Source organism: Engraulis encrasicolus, chromosome 22 (genome assembly GCF_034702125.1).
Source record: "Engraulis encrasicolus isolate BLACKSEA-1 chromosome 22, IST_EnEncr_1.0, whole genome shotgun sequence".
NCBI classification, from domain to species: Eukaryota; Metazoa; Chordata; class Actinopteri; order Clupeiformes; family Engraulidae; genus Engraulis; species Engraulis encrasicolus.
This window is the reverse complement of record NC_085878.1, coordinates 2370759-2390845: the sequence shown is the minus strand read 5'-3', so window position 1 is coordinate 2390845 and position 20087 is coordinate 2370759. Positions and strand designations below refer to the sequence as shown.

Below are 20087 nucleotides of genomic sequence, written 5' to 3'. Positions count from 1 at the left end.
TATAAACCTTAAAAGGGAATTATGACAAGATTAGAAGTTCTGTTGACTGTTCTCACTTGAGGGAAAGATAAAGTGGTTGGTCTTTATCCAGTCATGTTAATATCCTGGCCATGGGATGGAGAATACGATTTATTCAATCACTTGAATCAGACTCACAGTATTTATGTACAGTTCAGGGATAGGAGGATCTCTTGTTATCTCTCACTGAGCCACAGGATGTGGATTTGTTATCCTTGTACCTTGTTACCGTACATGTGCTGCATCTTGTAGTAACTATGGTAGCCATTTTTCAAGGGTGGGAGACTGCAAGAAAGTTTATGCAAAGTTACGTTTTTTTGGATACAGGCAACGATGATGTATGATTTTTTTATTTATTTTTTTCCTTTCCTGAGGTTATTTTGATGCCTGTTAGCATTCCATAGCAGAGCCAGTGAGATTGACCTGAAAATGATTTTCTGATTCACTTCAGAGTTTAGTCATGTGCTAAACAATGTGTATGTGATGACTGATACACAGCGTGGTTGATGTGAATGTGTGTGTGCGTACTTTGCAGTCTTTAGCCTGTAGTCAATGATTTCAGATTCTTGGAGAACTAAGCAAGGATACTTAATGGGAAAAGAGGCTTGCTTTAAGATAGAGTAAGACTCCGACAAAAGAATTCTGAAATAGTCTTAAAAGTTTTGTCATTTTATTATAATTGTCTTTTTAAAAAATATAGAATCACATCAGACCATGTTTATTCTTTAAATGACAGCAGCAGCAAGAAAGAAAAACATACAACTTAAAAAAAAAAATCCTATTTTAACATCTCTTAGGGCGTGTTGGCAGATTCTTGTTTTATTTTGCTGGAATGCCAAGCCTGTTGTGACTCCAGGGATGAGACAGTTCATTGGCTGTGGCGGAAAAAGAGCTCCAGGTTGAGACAGTTCATTGGCTGCGGCGGAAAGAAGAATGTGGTTTTCGGGTCGGAGATGTCCCAGTTTAGCTCCATGTTTGGGGCCTCTTGGTGTGGTATTGAAGGGCTTGATAGCACACAAGGATGTGTTTTTTGGCGAGTCGTGGAGCGTCACAGCAAAACAACAAAGTATCAAAGGATAAATCAACTTTCTCCAACATCCATACGTCTACACACAGTCTCCATAAATAACATAAATAACACTGAACAATGAAGAGTACCAAGATAAGTTGCTCCAAGTTTAAAATGAGATGATAGAATTTGTGTGGTCTAACTATTCAATACATGTGTCTCATTTGTAATCGATACATAAGGACATTTTGGATCATAGTATCCATTCCTCTGCCACATCAGTATTTGTTCTGCAGTCGTTGTTTGAGTTTGGGTTCTACCTATGCTACTGGAACATGTAGATGTGAATGAGGGGCAGAATATAAAGTATTGTTATAGATTATATTAACAATATAATAATGTATGTTTTGTAATTATCAGCCTTGAGCCGTCACGCAACAAAGTTTAAATGATGGTGTTTGACTGTAGGCCAATGATTCTGTATTTGTTTTTAGAATATGGAATGTCTAAATCAAAACATTGGGAATACGATGGCCCCTGTAAGAGCAGTGGACCAGCGGGCTACATCTGGGTACCTCAGGAGAATGAAATGGAGTTTGTGGCCTACAGCGCTTTATAGGAAGAGAACGTTTACATGCTAATAAAAAAAATGTCAAAGGGTTCTTAATTTAATCAGCAGCAACATCACACGTTTGACCCAGACTAGCTAGCAGGCAGATACGGGCCAGCTCTTTGTCATTATCATACAGTATAGAACAGGATGTTTTATTAAGGACAATCTATTGGATGATGCGAGTGGTAATGCGTAGATTGATCAGAAACATTCAAACGTGAGTCCAATGCAGTCTCACCCCAAGTAGTCAATTTCTGACTACCTTGGACCAGACTGCAATTTTTGACGTCTTGGGTATTCCTTCCACGTCACATTTTGACTATGTGGCCTAACCCTAAACCTATTCCTAAACCTAACCTCAATGACGTTATGCTGCCACAAGGGGGCGCCTTTGAGGACATAGTCAAAATGTGACGTGGAAGGAATACCCAAGACGTCAAAAATTGCAGTCTGGTCAAAGGTACTCAGATATTGACTACTTGGGGTGAGACTGTGTAGGTGAGTCTGTTTCACTCTTTTCACATGCCAAGTGGCAGATGGCTCCACACTTGTCTGTGAATACTGCAGTAGGCAAATCCAGCTTGCGCCATCTACAGTACTCCTACTACAGTACGTACTCATGTACTCATTAACAACGTGACTGATGTCAGCTTTCAAAAGGCTCGTAGGTATGCTACTCAGTATGAGCTAAATCCATTGCCATTTCCACATAGTCAATCTCACCCAGAAGATACAAGAAAGTGAGCTGCTTGTTACACACATAATTGACGTCATCGATTTTAAACTGTGGAATTTTGACTATAAGTACATACACAGATTAATGCTATGTATCTTGTGTAATTTTTTTTTCGATTATTGTGTAATAATTATAATAATAGTGATAGTAATAGTAATTATTATGCTGACGGACTACTGCATACTTTTTTTGCTGTCTCTCACAATTAAAACATTGGAAAGAGTTGTTCTGTAATATCTACTGGTTTTTGTCTACAATCAAAGGAGAAGTTTGGTGAGAATAAGTCAACAGTTCGGTTGTATAGGGTCGCAAGAGTGCTCTTGGTAGGAAAAAGAAGAACAGTTGATGCAACATTGACTGAGTAATAAATATTAGATAACATTAACTAGACGGGGCATATGGAAATTAAACCGAATCTTACTCTCTATGTCCCACTCACGTAGCATTTTTTGCTGGTTCATTATAAGGTGTGTATTGTATCACACGTTCATTTATTTTCCAACCAACAGCAGTCTGTGACTGACAACAGGCCTATGGATGGATTCACACCAAATTTCATCTTTAAAACTAACATTTACTTAACTACTGTATGTAATTAAAAGTAATTACTGTTGATTGATAGCTTGTGGAAAAAAATGCATTTTAACAAAGGCTCTTATAAATGCAATAAATATTATACATTCATTAACACACCAAAAAGGACAAAAAAACCAAAAAAAAAACAAAAAAACAATACTTTGTTTTTCAAATGGGTCATTCTATATATTAAGATAGTTGGCCTTTTTCCCTTTCCAACAATGGAAAATGTAGCCAGTATGCATACTCCTCTGCTCTTGCGTACGATGGACAATGATGTTTTTTTCCAGATGAGTGGCATACAGATATACGTATACGGTATATGTTATGATTTTGTTTAAACCAAACTGGAGCAGCAAATGGCTTATCTCAGATTCCTTCCGAGTTCAGCGTTCGTTCAGTCCACTTGCCGGTCGTCCTCTTTGCACTCTCGGGGTAAGAAGTGACAGGATATGTGCTCCTTGCGTGTCTTCCGCCCTCGAAGGGGCTTCCCCTTTTGCGACAGTGATATGAACATCTCTGTGCCATTGGGTTTAGTCCACTTGGCCGAGGAGTATGCCGAGTAAAAGTTTTCTAGGAACACCTCCTTGAAGTTGCAGTTGTCACTGTACTCTTTCTGTGGATGGGAAAAGTAAATCAGAAATCAGTGAAGTGCAAAATGTGCAGAGGTGCATTAATTAAAAGTAGAAGTAGCCTGCAAAACCAGACCACTCATCTTGAATTACTTTGTAATTTACGAATGGTCTGATTACGCTTCTCTGAGGAAGCTTTTCAATCGACCACCACCAGACAGGCGGTGTTACCAGCCAATTAGCGAAGACACTCGGGAGCATAATAACGTACGTCATGAACGTTGACTGTTAGCGATTGGTCAAACCAGAACTGAGCTCACTCCTGCCACCCAAGTGCTCTAGGGCATCGAGAATCCAGACCAAAAATGAATTACGAAGTAATTAATGTTGTCTGGTAAAACCAGGCTACTCTTACAGGCTACTCAATAGATATAGTGGAATAACAACAGTATAAACTATGCACGATCATGTAGGCCTACTGTAGTAGTGTAATAACGTTGGTAAGAGTACTTCTACTTTATACTTCTCTGAAAATGTGTAGGCTAATAAATAATCTTCATGGTACCAGAAAATAAACAATTAACATTTCCATACGTTTTGATAAGGTAAAGCAGCATACTAAGCACTAAACACACTCATGGACATTTCTTGTTTAGACTAGATCCACAAAGGAACAGATCTCTTTACTTATTTTTATTTAACAGATCTTTACTTTATCTTAACGTGTTGCAAATATCCTGGCCCTGAAAAATGAAAAAAGGTCGCACCATGCATAGGTTTCTTTATTACACAGACGCGTTTCGGCGTTCTGCCTTCCTCAGTGTGATCCTGTCCCAAAAATTACTTGGGCCTAGTCTGAACAACGTGTCCCCCACCAGATCCATTTCTCTTATTTTTCTGTCTCTTTCAGTGAAACACCCAGGCTTAAAGGGACACTGTGTGAGATTTTTAGATGTTTATTTCCAGAATTCATGCTGCCCATTCACTAATGTTACCCTTTTCATGAATACTGACCACCACCATCAAATTCTAAATATTCATTATGACTGGAAAAATTGCACTTTTCATACATGAAAAGGGGGATCTTCTCCATGGTCCGCCATTTTGAATTTCCAAAAGTAGCCATTTTTAGCTGCAAAAAATACTGTACTTGGATCTTACTAGAAAATATTTGTTTATTACTTAGTAAACTTTCATGTAAAGATCAAATTTGGCAATATGCAGCCTAGTTTCAATAAGCAGCATAGTTGCAGTACCTTTTTTGACCATTTCCTGCACAGTGTCCCTTTAAGCACATGTGAATCTCTTTATCATGTCACCAAAGGCCCCAACTTCAGTTCAGCATTGGAGGGTCAAAACTGTAGAACGTTGTAATGACTGAAGTCAGTGTGTGCACGGGCAGATACAAGACACTGACCAACGTTTTCATTATTATTGGTGTGTTTTTGCCCCACCAGCCACCTTTATTTTATTTTTTTTTTGGGGGGGGGGTCTTTTTGGTATTTTTGACTTTATTCATGATAGTGCGATGCAGATGATGACAGGAAGTGAGTTGGGAGAGAGAGATGGGGAAGGGTTGGCAAAGGACCCGGGCCGGGAATCGAACCTGGGTCAGCCGCATAGTAAACGAGTGCCCTACCATATGCGCCACAGTTGGGCCGCTTCTTGATGTTTTTTAACATAGCTTGCTATTTTTTAACATAGCAGCCACAGCTTACCTTGCCTCGCAGCGTCCCCGTCCGGTTCATCGCGATGTAGTACTTGCTCTTCACGCCCTTGATGGCCAGCACGCCACCCTCAGAGACCGTGCGAATCTCCAGGATACCTATAAGACAAAAGACAATTACCATAAAAGAAAAGAAAGATGGGGGTGGTGGGGGGGATTAAGCGAGCCAGAGCATAAAACGACTTGCGTGAAACCTCATGACAAAAACAGGATGGCGTGCTTTATTTCCTGCCCCCCCCTCCCTCGGCTAATCAGCCTGCGGTGCCTCTGGCTTCATGTTAAAGTTGTTAAACGGTGTGGGCCATCATTACTATGACCACAGCTCATGCCAACTCACATCTGGGAGGCAGATTAAAGTGATTGCCCTGTCTCTCACTGTCTCCCTCCCTCTCTCCCTCCCTCTCTATCTCTCTATCTCTCTGGTCTACCCCCTCTCTTCATTTCTCTTTCTCTTTCTCTTTCTCTTGCTCTCTCACTCTCTCCCTCTCTCCCTCTCTCTCTCTCTCTCTCTCTCTCTCTCTCTCTCTCTCTCTCTCTCTCTCTCTCTCTCTCTCTCTCTCTCTCTCTCTCTGTCTCCATGGGGAGATGAGCCATGGCTGCCTCCTGCTGCACTGCTTTGCGTGTGTGAGGCACACAGCAGTGATGCTGGACTGCCATACCTACCTCCTGCTACGTCTAACACAAGAAGGCATTAAAGGTGCTTCATGTGAGACATTTTGACCATAAAATATGTCATCACCAGTCCAGAGATTAAAGAAGCATGCTAAATAAAAACACTGATTGCAAAAACCGCAACAAAAATAGTGACCAGGAATTTTGCATGGTAAAACCTAATTTACCGCCCACAAGTTTTTTCTTAAATTTGTGTTTTGTCATTAGTCTCCAGAGGGAACAGTGCTGTCAGTTTTGGCCACAGTCCTACACACAATACCTTCAAACGTGTTGGTAAAAGTGTAGGCCTATTGTCTATGCGCAACCTATAAATATGGCACCGCATTCAGCCACAGGTTGGTATGCCTGCTCTCTTAAAGCGATGCTGTACCATATTATTGGAAACAGTTAAATAATTGAGTTTTATACATTTTATCTGTTCTTTCAGTCATGCTATTAGTCTGGTGATGCTAGTAACAGAGATTCTTTAAGTATATAGAGATATGCCAATGTCATAGGTTGCTATGGGCACTTACGTAACATGACCAGGTTCCGGTCTGCCTAAAGGGGCGTGTCATAATGCTCCTAGCATTGAATAGAACAGTCCTTAGGTCTGCCTAAAGGGGGATTTCCCCCCCCTCTCCCTTGCAATAATATAACCCGGAAACAATGGGCCAATGGAACCTCTCTCTCTCTACTCTCTCTGCTAGTACCGTATTGGTCCGAATATAAGACGTGGTTTTTGTTATAAAAATAGTATTCTAAAAATGGGGGTCGTCTTATTTCCGCGCGCTAGACAAAATAAAAAAAAATCTTTTTTTTTTTTTTTTTTACTTAACCTGAATGCGGACATCATGCTTCACAACAATGCCACAAAACGCAATAATGGATAGGTGAAGAGATGTCCATATCAAATTTGCAGATGATTGTTTCGTGATGACTGTTGCACCGCACGTCTATCAACTGTCAATGTCAACGCGATGTGGTCGATGCTATGTGAATGCATAAAATGAACTGCGATTTGGCGAGACGGCTGCTGGTTAGGCTAGATATTGCTGTCAACTAAGCATTTTGCAAAATCTGTGCATTGCACAATAGGTAGCCTATCTCTACTGGACTGGTTGCCTGGCTGGCGCAGATGCTCTGAGTGTAGGCTATGTTGCGTCGCACTTAGAACAGGCGCGTCCAGGCGGCTGTAGGTGCCTACTGGCGCTTGACAGGTAAAGTGAGCAAAGAAAGGAAAAGGGTATGAGTAGCCATCTGTGGTCTTTTATCATGAAAATTTCATGAAAATGATATTGTGAAATTTGTTCTATGTAAAAAGCCTCAGATTTTTAATATTAACTAACGTTTTTCCCCAAAACATGAGTCTGAAAATGGGGGGTCGTCTTATATTCAGGATCGTCTTATATTCCGGCCAATACGGGGTACTTCTAGTTACAAGCTAGCAATTATCATTGAATCTTATGGGTCCAGCTAGCTGCTGGCTGGACCCATACAATTCAATGATGCATGCTAGCAAGCTTGGAGGTAAAATTTGCACTGTCAGACTCAGAGGATATACAAGAGAAAGGGAAAATTCAATCATTTAACCCATTGATGTCAAAAGCACCTGCAAAAAAACGCCTTCTGAATGCCTAAGCCCTTGTTGGCAAAGTTACCCTCAGCGTATAAAAACATAAATATCTGATGCACATAATGACATGAAACATGATTGCATTTAAACCCTAAGACCCTCATCTTGCATCAGAATGTGTTCATTCAGCTGTAACATACCCACATTTCAAGAGTCTGAAGGCAGCGTATATGTGTCTCCAGGCACCAAAGGTCAAACAACATATGGGTTAGCTGAAGGGGGTATGTGCCATAAACTCATTTCCAAAAGCATTACAGTATCGCTTTAACAGTGTCTCTCTTAACAGATTGTTGGCAGTGACTTTTGTCTTATTTGATGCAGAGGCATACGTTTAAGTGATAACCTTTTCATTTCCTTGAGTACAGGACTTCAATAGCAGAGATACTGTGAATGGAAGAGGAAAATTCAGGGCCTCACTGAAATAGGTCCCCATGCCTTGATCGCATGCAGGTTTTATACGTTAGCATATGCTTGCATGTGTGCTGTGTCAGACAGCAGTTGAAAGAGCTCATGTGTTTTTGCGTGATGGATTCTAGCTACCTCAAGATAATCTTCTGTATCCAGGCTGGTTTGCTCCATGCACAGATCCGTTTAACCTTTGAACTGTAAATGGACTCAGCAGCAGGGCTTATATTTATGACTAGCATCAGAGAGGACAGCCATGGGAAACGGCACAACATGTTTTCTGGACTGGAAATAGTTACCCCTGCCAAGGAGGTTATGTTTTTGGTCGCGTTGGTTTGTCTGTCTGTCTGTTTGTTTGTTTGTCGGCAAGATAACTCTGAAATGGATGAACGGATTTGGCTAAAACTGATTACATTTTGGTGGTGATACGGATCACGAACCGGAACTAGGATTTTTTTTAAAGACTCTTCACCATTGCTAGCCTACAAATCTAGACATAGTCAAATGTTGTAACAAACAGCTTCCTTGGCGGAGGTCTGCACTCTCTGAGTACATTTCTAGTTTTGTGTGGAATGCATCGAGTCTTCGCTTTTTCTGGGAATGTTGAGTAAATCTGAAGGCGAGGGACCACATTATATCGGATATTATCTGCTGGAACACCAAAGCTTGTTCTCAGTGCCATGTGGCATCAGCTACTTTGCATCTATAAGCTGTTCACTGTTGGTGAGGTGGCTAAGAAGACCTTGAGGGGAAACCTCATCCCTTCTCTCCCACAGACTTCATAGTTTTCTGGAAGTAATTCAGAGTTGATAGCACTAAAAGCTTTTGATACATTATACAAAATCCATAGTCAAGGCTCACCATGTCCAATATTGCCTGCTATCAAGTTCAACTGCAGTAGCTATGCTTTCGACCGCAATGGTAGCTTGGTGGTGCAGTGGCCTGCTGTGAACCCTGACTGAAAAGAACATCAAATGGAGTTATTTTAGTGGGAAGAAAATACGCTTTTTTTGTCACAAAGGAATCCAACACGTGAAATGAATAGTAACGTGCAGGAAGATATTTGTATATGATAGATGCCAGCCTGGTTTTACAAAGAAATAATACGTTAAGAAATAATATGTTTTCCGACCAAGACATGGTGGTTATGTTTCATCTTTATGTATTTAAAGTATGGCAGTGTGGTGTGAAATATCTTAATTTGAATCATGCCAAGTAGATATTTGTAACTTCCCTCTTCATCTGTTTTACACATACAGTCATATGTGCCTTTATCTTACAGCGCATTCAAATAGAGGCCACCACGTCTCCTAAAATTTTCTGTCAGAAATATTTTTTGCCATTCCATGTCATAGGTCTGCTATGCAATTATTTTTAAAGGATAAGTTCAGCCAATTTCAACATGCAGTTGTAATGCCCACACTACCACAGACTTGTCAGTACCTGAGATTTTTGTTTTGTTTTCTTCAGCCTTTTCCGAGATCTTAGTCATTGTCATGGGGGCAGGTGTTTATTATATTAACGTTTCAAAAAAAACATCTTGATTTATTCCCAATGTCATCCAAAAGGTTATGCAACATCAGCAGACAACTAGCAAACAGTGATACCTTTTGGGAAAATATTTGGAGTAGGCCTATGTTAAGAATTTTTAAAATGTAAACAAAATCTGCCCCCATTAGAATAGCTCAGATCTCGGAAAGGGCTGTGCCGAAAAATGCAGCATCACTGGTACTGACAAGTCAAGGGTAGCGTGAGCAATACAACAGCATATTGAAATTGGCAGAACTGGGACTTTAAGTACTTAAAAAGTATGACAAAGCTGTAAACAGTGGAAATGACTATTCAGAATGAGTCACAGTGGTTAAATAGGCAGCTGCTGAAGTCACACAACATTAACCTTCTAGATGTTTTGAAAGTACAACTTCGATAATTTGGTTATGTGTCAGCACATCGCATTGGATAACATTTATTGCAGAGGCGCATTGCTGCTTCACGTCAAGCAAAGAAAACAAATAGTGTTTCAATTTACTGGGTCGTTAGACCTGAAGAAATTCAGATGGTGTTTATTTATTTCTCTCAAAAGTGGAGATTGTTAATTCAAACGAAAGGGCAATAAGCTTATAAAACAAATTTGCATCGTGACACAACTGCAGCATAACATCTGTAACCTTCAAATCATTGTGACATTGTGTTTATCAAAAACACTCATTGTGACATTGTGTTTATCGAAAACACTCTCCTGCCTTTCCTCTCCCAAGGCTCAGCGCCTTTAGTCATGGTGACATGCAAACAGTACAATACCTGTATAGAGGGCATATTTGAAGCAAACAAGCCCGTTTGTTTATTTAGAAACCCTCACAAAAGTCTAGGGCTGCACAATATATCGAAATCGCTGTATCAAGAGAGGCGATATGGGTGTCACGGAAATGACTTAATTATCACCAACAAGTGTGCAGTCAAATCACTTGCTGAATATCAACAAATGCGCAAGAAGCCTGCCATGACCAAAGCCACGCCCCCCACATACAGTAGACCGACAAATTAATGAAAAGAAAAATACTCGGCTATATAGTTCTAAATATCGTTTAAATATCGTAATCGAGGTATTGCATACTGTTATTGCGTATCATTTTTTTTCTGATATCGTGCAGCCTTACAAAAGACCACTTTATAATAGAGATGCACCAGATCCTGATTTATAGGATCCTGCCGGATACCAGATCCACTGCTTAAGATCCTGCCGGATCCGGAACCGGATACCGGATCCTACGAAATGGTTGAAACACATAGCCAACTCGTACACGTGGGCCCTTTTTATTACGTTGCCGCAATCTGATTTTAATACTCATTAGCTTACTGCCACACTGCCTTCAACGGCCGCTTCCAAAGGGCTTTCACTCCATGCAGCGATTGGAGTTGTGAAAGACTGACTGAAAAGCCTTGGCTAGAGATGCCCCAGATCCTGATTTTTAGGTAACTGCCGGATACCGGATCCACTGCTTAAGATCCTGCCGGATCCGGATAGTCTGAAAAACCCTATTATCCTGCCGGATCCGGAACCGTATCTTGGATCCTGTACATCTCTATTTTATAATAATTAATGTTTGGACATCCCTACTAAAACCACTTTATGTTAGAAAGGGTACATGATAAGCAAACAGGGTAGATAGATGACTAGATAGGGTGACTAGATAGATAGCTTGTTTATGTTGACATTAAGACCACTTTTTTATAATAATAATTATGATTTGTACTGTATGTGGAAAAGGCAGCATGTCTTGATATAAGCCGTTGTATAAGCATTTGCAGGACAGCGCATTAAAGTACTAGGAGGAGTTTTCCACCTCACTTGGTGTGTATGTTTGAAATGAGAAATTTCAAGTTAATGTAGTACAATAGTCTGTGAATCGAAGCTCACGGACATAAACAAAAACATTGTTTCTCTGGAAATCTGGCACTGTCAAGTCTAATTTATGTGCCAGCAGCACAATCAGATCACAGAATTTTCCACGATCCCATTTCGCTGGAGAAGGAAAAAATAAAACACACCAACAACTAGAACTGTACTATTCCATATTCATAAGTGTTATTATTACGATTCCACATGGTAAAGGACTCTCGATGCTTTCATGAAAAGCATCACGAAATGAGAGCATAATGCGTGTCTGCGCGATGGCATTCCTGTGATGTCGGAGTGGAGTGGAGTGGAGTGTGTCTGTCTCTGTCTCATTATGGTGTCAGTGATGCAGTGATGGATGGGGAGTGCGGCGTACGGAGTGATGAGTGGCGGGGATTTGTGATCTGTGCCTCGTTCCCGTCCCGTCCCGTTCCCGTCGCTCTGTGAGTGATGAGTGGATTAGTGATGATACGTCCCCTGTCAGTCTGCGTCTGTGTTTGTGTCTGCTTTGTCTGGAGACAAGGCTCAGGCTCTGGCCCTGCCAGCTCATACCTGTGGTGCTGCTTTGCTGCTCTGTGCTGTGGCACTGGGACACTTATCTGTCTCTATGCAACAACCCCCCAGGCCCCAGCCACCCCTCCAGTACCCCTAACCACTCCTTCAGTGTCCCCTAAACTCCCCTCAATCCCAGCTCATACCTGTGGTGCTGCTCTGCACTGCGTTGCAATAGAACACTTATCTGTGTCTCCGTAACCCCTAACCCAGGGGTGTCAAACGTATGGCCCGCGGGCCGCATACGGCCCGCCAGAGGGTTCCATCCAAGTTTTTTTTAAATTTTCAATGAAATAACCGAAATGCGCAATTACGCTCCTCGGGGAAAAATCAAGACCTGCATGACATTAACCCAATGGTCCCTCTGTTATACTGTATATATGTAGTAAAGTGCACATCACACTTCTATTATAAATGGTGAATTTGTACTGTAACAGGCATTTGATAAAGCTCATATATTATAGACCTCATATATAGAGATAAAATGTTAATACGTCTTATTCGTATTGTATTGGTATTGGTTGTAATTAAATAATAAATATAATTGGCTTTGTACCAGGTTCCTATTAAGATGAAACTGGAAACGGGATGTTAGAACGCGTGAAAATGCAGGAAATTACATCTAAGAAATACAACATTTTCTGGGGGAAAACCCACAGACCCCCTGCCAAAATGAACTGGCCCATAGTTAATTCATTAATGGTTGCCAATGAATGAATGAAGTCAAGGAAATTTTGCATAGTATTATCAGTATTGCATTGCTTTCTACATATTCAACACACTTAAAACATGATAGTACTGAACACTAATCCTCTGCTTTACGTTTGTTTTGCGATGATGTTACTAATGCGGCCCGCTTGAGGTCCACATGGGTTGTATGCGGCCCCCGGACCAAAATGAGTTTGACACCCCTGCCCTAACCCCTCACCCAACCCCCCTCAAGTATCCCCTTACCACGAGGGGTGTAAATCACAGCCTACATGACGATACGATCAATATCGATATCTTATTATTCGATGCGATGCCATTCGATTATTTTCGATACTTAAGAATGCCCCACGATACGATACAATATAATTCGATTCGACTTTTTTCATATTACTTTTCCACTTCCATTATGTTGTGGTGCTAGGCCATTGGGATGGGGCCAGCGATTTGATTATTTTCGATACTTAAGAATGCGATACGATGCAATTCGATTCAATCATCAGATTATATCGCGATATAGCGATACATTTTGATTATTATTTACACCCCTTCTTACCACCCCTCAAGTACCCTCTTACCACCCCTCACGCTTTCCTACCTTCCACTTTTGTTCTGCGGTCGAGACGAGTCTCATGGCTTGTTAGCTCATAGATTATAGCCACACAACAGCCATCCATCCATCCATCCATCCATCCATCCATCCATCCATCCATCCATCCATCCATCCACCTTTCCACCACTTATCTCTCCCTCCCTCTGCCGTCACCAGCCGCCCCCCATCCCATCCCATCCCATGCGTGCGCCACCCTCCACCCTCCACCACTAACTCCCACCCTCCACCCTCCACCACTAACTCCCTGTCGTCCCGTCTGTCACTCGTCAGGTCTGGGGCTGTTTTTGTGCAGCCTGTAAGTCATGCGTGTTTCCCATAAATGACCACCTCCTCCTTTTAGAAAGTGTTGATATACGTTTCCAAACAGGCGTCCCCGGAGCGGCCCGTCCCCCCTCGCGCCGTGGCTTTGGTGTAAGAGGCCGGTCGTAAAATTGTTGTTTGCACCTCTGCCTGGGTGTTTGCTTTGAACAGTGGAAACAATGTTGTGATCTTGGGGGTGATTTGCTGGACACAATTTTCTTGTCAAAGCAATTGACGGTAATCCAGTAGTTAATAGATAGGGGGAGCCGGGCGTCTTTTTTTTTTTTTTACGGCCCCCTCGTCTTGTTTCTGGACCAAAAAAAAAGGAGACTGAATGAGAGAGAGAGAGTAACAGCAGGAGTGCTGTTCGCACAGTGCGCTGTTGCGCTTCCAGAAAAAAAAACATAGACACAGATAGAATACATTTAGGTCCTGGACTATAAATCATTGGACATTTGTTTTAGATTTTAGGTCTGCAGTTAGCATGCTCCACTCGCAGTCACGCAAACAAATATTTTTGTAGTGGACCCACGATGACCCCAGCCGTTCCACTCCTCACCGTTTACTACATCAGAGGAGCTCTTTGAACACGCAAGCATGCACACACACAGACACACACACACGCAGACACACACACACACACACACACACACACACACACACACACACACACACGCACACGCACACACACGCACACGCACACACTCACATATGGTAATATGAGTATTTCTACTGAGGAACATTTTTATGGAATGACCTTTGCTGTTTTTTTTCTCTTTTTGTCGTTCATGTCATTGCCATTGCGTGCTGAGGAGAGCAGAGCCATGCTAAGACTCTGACTGGTCCCAATGATAGATGTCTGTGAGGTAAAACAGACAAGTCAATGGCATGCCCGCATTGTCTGTGGTAGTATTACTGTTTTATGTCCACACAGTTGCAACTGTTTAGTGTCTATGGGGAGAATCTGGCATGCACACATGTGCATCGCAAATGTTTCGGGTCCAGAGTTCGCGGGGGCTGCCTGCCCTGCCTGTGCTGCAGTGGTGCCTCAGTCAAGTCGCAAGGCTTTCCTCCCCATCTTGAATGCATTTACCTTCTGCGTCTCGGACCAGCCCCTGGCCAAGCTAACTAATGTGTGGGTGATCCCTTATTCTGCCCTCCCTGTTGAGTGGATATCCACACTAGTTTGATTTCTCTCTCTCACTCTCTCTCTCTATCTCTCTTTCTTTTTTTTCTTTACTGTTGTTAAGGATATAAAGACAAACCTTGTGAGAAAGGAAAAGTTGAGCCTTTTTTTTCAGTCCGACGGAACTGAAGACACTAGCGTTCCCCAGCGCCACAACACTCCTCTGCCATATCAGTTAAGATGCAGCCAATGTGTGTATTTTAGATTGAGCGCATTACAGAGGAGGATATGAAAAGCAGGGTTTTTTTCTTCTTCTATCCAGTGTCTAAGTGGCTACATGGAAAGGCAATCCCCTCAGAGTCCTCTCCCTCCTACTGAGCCGCATGTGTTTTCCATTTAGACCGCAGATAGAACGGATTTCTCAAGCATAGAGAATCCCCGTCCACTAGCTAGACCTCAGGTGCTGACGGGGATCCGCCACTTGTCCATTCTAAGCACACAGCTCACATATATCATTCATTTCTCAGTTCTGTGAATTGGTGGAAACAGGGCATTTTTTGAGGGTAATAATAATTTAAAAAAACATTTTTTTTGGTTCTTTCCTTGAGGCTTTGAAACTACACTGTATGTATGCCACACACACTACACTGTTCCTGCCTCTGTGCAAGAGACTAATATATATGGCGTTGCCACAAGCAACATTGTGTGTGAAGAACTGTGAACCGAAAAAGAATGCCAACCATGTGCATACAAAAAAACCCAGCATACCAGCATTTCAAGCGATGCAACATTTGTCATAATTATTTTCCCCCGTCTTTTTGTCGGCGTCTAAGTCAGGCGTCTCAGAGCTTGTTAGTACAAAAGCCAAAGAAATCTGAGTTGAAAATGAGTTGCATTTATACACTGGTGCGTACACACACGCCAAAAAACAGCAACCCCCTTCGGAGGTCCCCCTCGTCTCCTCTCCCCTCATCTCCCGGGCCTGTGTGCCTGGTGCGTGCGATTGTCTGCCACATTGGGGGGTGTATCAATTTTTCTGCCTCTCATCGCCAATTGTTACGCAACAAGCATCTTTTTTTCCATGCACCAGAGACATTGCCTGTCACGCTAGCATTCTTGGGAACAAACTCTTGGTAAGATATGAGGAAATGATAGCCACCTCAAAGATTCTGTTACTGGAATGTTAAGGGGGGCCTCACAAACACACACGCCTCACAAACACACACACACACACACACACACACACACACACACACACACACACACACACACACACACACACACACACACACACACACACACACACACACACACACACACACACACACACACACAGACACAGGCATAAACATACACACAGACAAAGCACGCACACACACACACACACGCATGCACACACAAACAAATGCAAATACACACTGACACGCAGAGAAACAATACCCCCCCCCCACACACACACACACACTCCCCCACACACTGAAAAGATTATCATCTTAACATATTGCATTTATTTGACTTTCAAAAGCAATCTGATTGGCCAACTGAATGTCAGGTTTCCCACAGGTCACCAGTGATTAGCCGTCAACTCTCGTTAGCACTTGAGTTGCTCTGAAGAGTTGAATCTTCACGGACAGTTTAAAGATGCTTGTTTGATTGTTGAATTGTTGTTGTTTTTTTTGCAGAAATTTATGAAGTGAACCGAGAAACTGACTGAAAGCCTTAGTCATGCAGCAGCACTGTGCAAGAGAGGTGATCGTCACCCAGGATAGTTAGTAAGACACAGATGTGAATACAAGTGGCGAAAAGCCATTTGGCTTCAGTTTCACTTCAGGTTGTTCCACACACGTTAATTTATGAGCAATGCTGCCCCCCGGAACTAATCCACCAAATTTTATGTGGACACGTCTTTAGCTTTTAGATTAGTGTAGCAGTTTACCCTTTAACACCGTGTAAACTAATCGACCGGCGCTGTCACTTTAACGCCAGTTAAAACGTTAGTCATGCCGTGAGAACGATCTGTGCACACTCCTGTGTTTACTTCATTAGTTGTCTTCGTCTCCACTGTTGAGAGACCCTCTGCCAAGCCCCAGACACATGTTTTGCTTTACCGCTGTCACTGTGCACTTTTAACCGGAGACTTACGAGCTATTAACTGTCTGATAACATTGTCTGTGACATTGTCCAATGATCCCTCATTGGCTTGAGCTTCACGTCAGGCTGTTGCACCATCACCCAGGGTTGCCAGATGAGGCTGATGATTTCCAGCCCAAAAAATGCTCAGAACCCGCCTAGAAGCACAAAATCCCGCCTAATTCTATTGATTTCTATGGCAAATACTGGGCGTTTTTTTCTGCTAAATGCCATTTTTACCCGCACACGGCCATCCTAAGCAGCCCAATTGGGCGGGAAACAGCCCAATCTGGCAACACTGCCATCACCATGCGTTATTTCACGAGCGATGTTGCCGCCCTCCCCAAACTAATCCACCAAAGACATGGCGTAAACATGCTGCTCTCTCTCTGCGGGATATGCAGAGTATGGTTGTTGCAGCATAGCAGCAATCCCACACACGCACACACAGACACGCACACACACACACACACACACACACACATGACTAACATTTCCTTGGAAAAGAGAGGGAACGAACAACAACAGCATGGGAAAGTCAACACTTACTGTAACAGTTTGTGGGGTCCTGCGTGCCGCTGATGATGCCCGAATCATCGATGGTGAGGAACCAGCGCGTGCCGCTGAAAAGCCTGCGTATGCGCACGTCCCCTCCCTCCATGTAGTCATAGTTCCTGGTGTGGCGCTCGTGCTTGGAGCAGTTGGCCGAGAGTGCCGAGCTCCCTGCGCCGCCGCCTACGCCGCCTCCGGCCGCGGTGCCGGTCGCCACTTGCTGCCCCTGCTGCCCCGGCGCCGTGGGCGTCCTATCGCTGCACGCCAGCGACACGCTGCCCACGAGCATCACCAGGTGCAAGCAGTAGAGTCCGAGAAGCAGATGCAGACTTGGCATTCGGTTCCATGTCCGCCTCCATATGTGCATTATAACGCAATGCTGGCGGGATCCCGGGACACCATACTGAAATAGCCCACGCTGTGTGGACGCGGGGCGGTAATGAGCCCGGCCTGGGAGCCACAGGGGGTCCGTCCGTCCGTCGCAGCGGCCGTGACCTGTCGTCGTCTCTCTCTCTCTCCCTCCACCCCCCTCCTTCCTCAACGCAACAGGGGTGACCCTTAGAAATAAAAGTGGTAATAGGCAGCGGGTGGTGGCTGGTGGTGGTGGTGGTGGTGGTGGTGGTCGGCGGGCAAAAGGTGTAGAGGAGAGGTTGGAGGAGTGTGGGAGATGGAGGTTGGAGGAGTGTGGGAGGTTTTGGTGGGGGGGTCAATCGGTCGGTCGGTCGGTCGGGGGAAATTCACGCGGCGTCGGTGTCACACCAGAGCTGCTCCTTCATCGTGTCCAGGTGTTGTTGAGTTGCCGTGGTCCTCTGGGGAACATCTCGATGCCTCCAATCTGGGTCAACTTCATTCGGATTCCAAAGCTTTGAAATGAAAAGAAATACACAAGATCACATTTAAAACAAATAAAACACAACACCTTAAAACATAGAATCCTAAACCACACACACACAAACTTCATTCGGATTCCAAAGCTTTGAAATGAAAGAAATACACGAGATCACATTTAAAACAAATAAAACACAACACCTTAAAACATAGAATCATAAAACACACACACACACACAAACTTCATTCGGATTCCAAAGCTTTGAAATGAAAAGAAATACACGAGATCACATTTAAAACAAAAAAACACCTTAAAACACAGACTCATAATACACACACACAAACACATATGTACATACAGTACAATACGTAGCAAATAGACCCACACATTCACACACACACACACACTGCGGTATTAGCCGTTTTGCTAAATAACGATATTTCAAAAAGTTCAGTATGTTCGTTCGTACTCGTAGACCAGTACCTTCTCCAGTTACTCTCACTCTCTTCTCCGCTAAACGTCTCTTGGCTGGCAGACTTTTAAAAAATGAGAGGACAAAAAAGTGCAGCCAGCTATGACTCTGTGAGAAACAGAAACACATTTCTTCTTGTCTCTCTCGTCTCCCCTGGGCTTTCTTTCTCTCTACATGTCTGAGCTGCTGCAGCCATGCTATTTTGATCGCCAGCGTCCGTCCGTCCACTGTGGTTGGAGCGACGACATTGTCATACGACAGTGTCCATGTTGGTCTGCCTTTGGCTGGCATGGCTGGGCAAGAGAGCGCATCCGCCAACCCCACGGGCACACACACACACACACACACACACACACACACACACACACACACACACACACACGCAGGCACGCACACACACACACACACACACACACACACACACACACACACACACACACACACACACACACACACACACACACACACACACACACAACCCTCATGGGACATCTGCAGACACTGCCACGTGTGTGTGTGTGTGTGTGTGTGTGTGTGTGTGTGTGTGTGTGTGTGTGTGTGTGTGTGTGTGTGTGTGTGTGTGTGTGTGTCTGCCTAGAGCAAATTCTGTTTTCAGCCAAGAAGACATACCACCACCATCACCACCTCGTCCACTCCTATCCACCACCTGGCCCAAGCAACTCTCATGCGCACCCCAAAAATATTTCAAAGTTTGTTTTAAAAGCATAACTTACATTTACGAGGTGGCCGCCCGTCGCATCAGATAGTCCTGTCTCCAAGTCTGTCTCTCCCCTCTATCTCTCTCCCTTTCTCCCTCTCCCTCTCTGTCTATCTCTCTCCCTTTCTCCCTCTCCCTCTCTGTCTATCTCTCTCTGCCTCTAAAAATGTTGCTGTCCTGCGATGATGCCACTCTGTGTTCTGTTGCTGTCCGGCGCGACAGAGTCTCTGCTGGGTCTCCAAGTCCTAGTCCTACTGCTACTGCTATTTCTGTTACCAAGCGGCGGCGTACTGCTGTGGATGCTGTTGATATTGTTGCTGGTGGTCGTGGTGGTAGTGGTGGTGGTGGTGGTAGTGGCGCGTGTGAACCCTGCTCCTCCTGCGAGGTTTGCTCCCTCCGTGCATCTTGGCTCGCCTGTCATGCTGTGTGCTTAGATAAACGCCTCATGCTGACCTCACTTGAGACCAATTACGCCCCAGCCAGTCAGCTGTCACTTGGATGCTGCATGGGCAGGAGGAGAGAGAGAGAGAGAGGTGGAGGGAGTGAGGGGAGAGAGAGAGAGAGAGAGGGAGAGAGAGAGAGAGAGAGAGAGAGAGAGAGAGAGAGAGAGAGAGCAGGACAGACAGAGGTGCGGGCAGGAGGAGAGAGAGAGCGAGGTGGAGGGAGAGAAAGAGAGCAGGAGGGAGGGAGGGGAGAGAGAGAAAGAGCAGGATAGACAGAGGTGCAGAGAGAGCTGGAGGGAGAGAGA

General features: G+C 43.7%; 2 protein-coding genes across 2 annotated transcripts in view; one reads left to right on the top strand and one right to left on the bottom strand.

Moving 5' to 3' along the window:
- The window catches only part of LOC134438730 (protein FAM227B-like), a 55024-nt gene that overhangs the window by 11389 nt on the left and 23548 nt on the right, over positions 1-20087 (top strand). The gene's annotated exons all lie outside the window — the stretch shown is intronic.
- Positions 1948-19723, bottom strand: fgf7 (fibroblast growth factor 7). Its single transcript, XM_063188378.1, has 4 exons — positions 19356-19723; positions 17318-18183; positions 5243-5349; positions 1948-3568 (listed from the first exon to the last, which is right to left on the bottom strand). The coding sequence occupies exons 2-4, from the start codon at positions 17685-17687 to the stop codon at positions 3350-3352; spliced, it is 696 nt and encodes a 231-aa protein (XP_063044448.1). The 5' UTR covers positions 17688-18183; positions 19356-19723; the 3' UTR covers positions 1948-3349.

Coding starts and splice junctions, on each gene's coding strand:
- fgf7 (XM_063188378.1), bottom strand. CDS start 17,687: ATGCACATATGGAGGCGGACATGGAACCGAATGCCAAGTCTGCATCTG. Junction 5,350..17,317: donor GGACCCCACAAACTGTTACA/GTAAGTGTTGAC, acceptor TTTGTCTTATAG/GTATCCTGGAGATTCGCACG. Junction 3,569..5,242: donor CGGGGACGCTGCGAGGCAAG/GTAAGCTGTGGC, acceptor TCCCATCCACAG/AAAGAGTACAGTGACAACTG.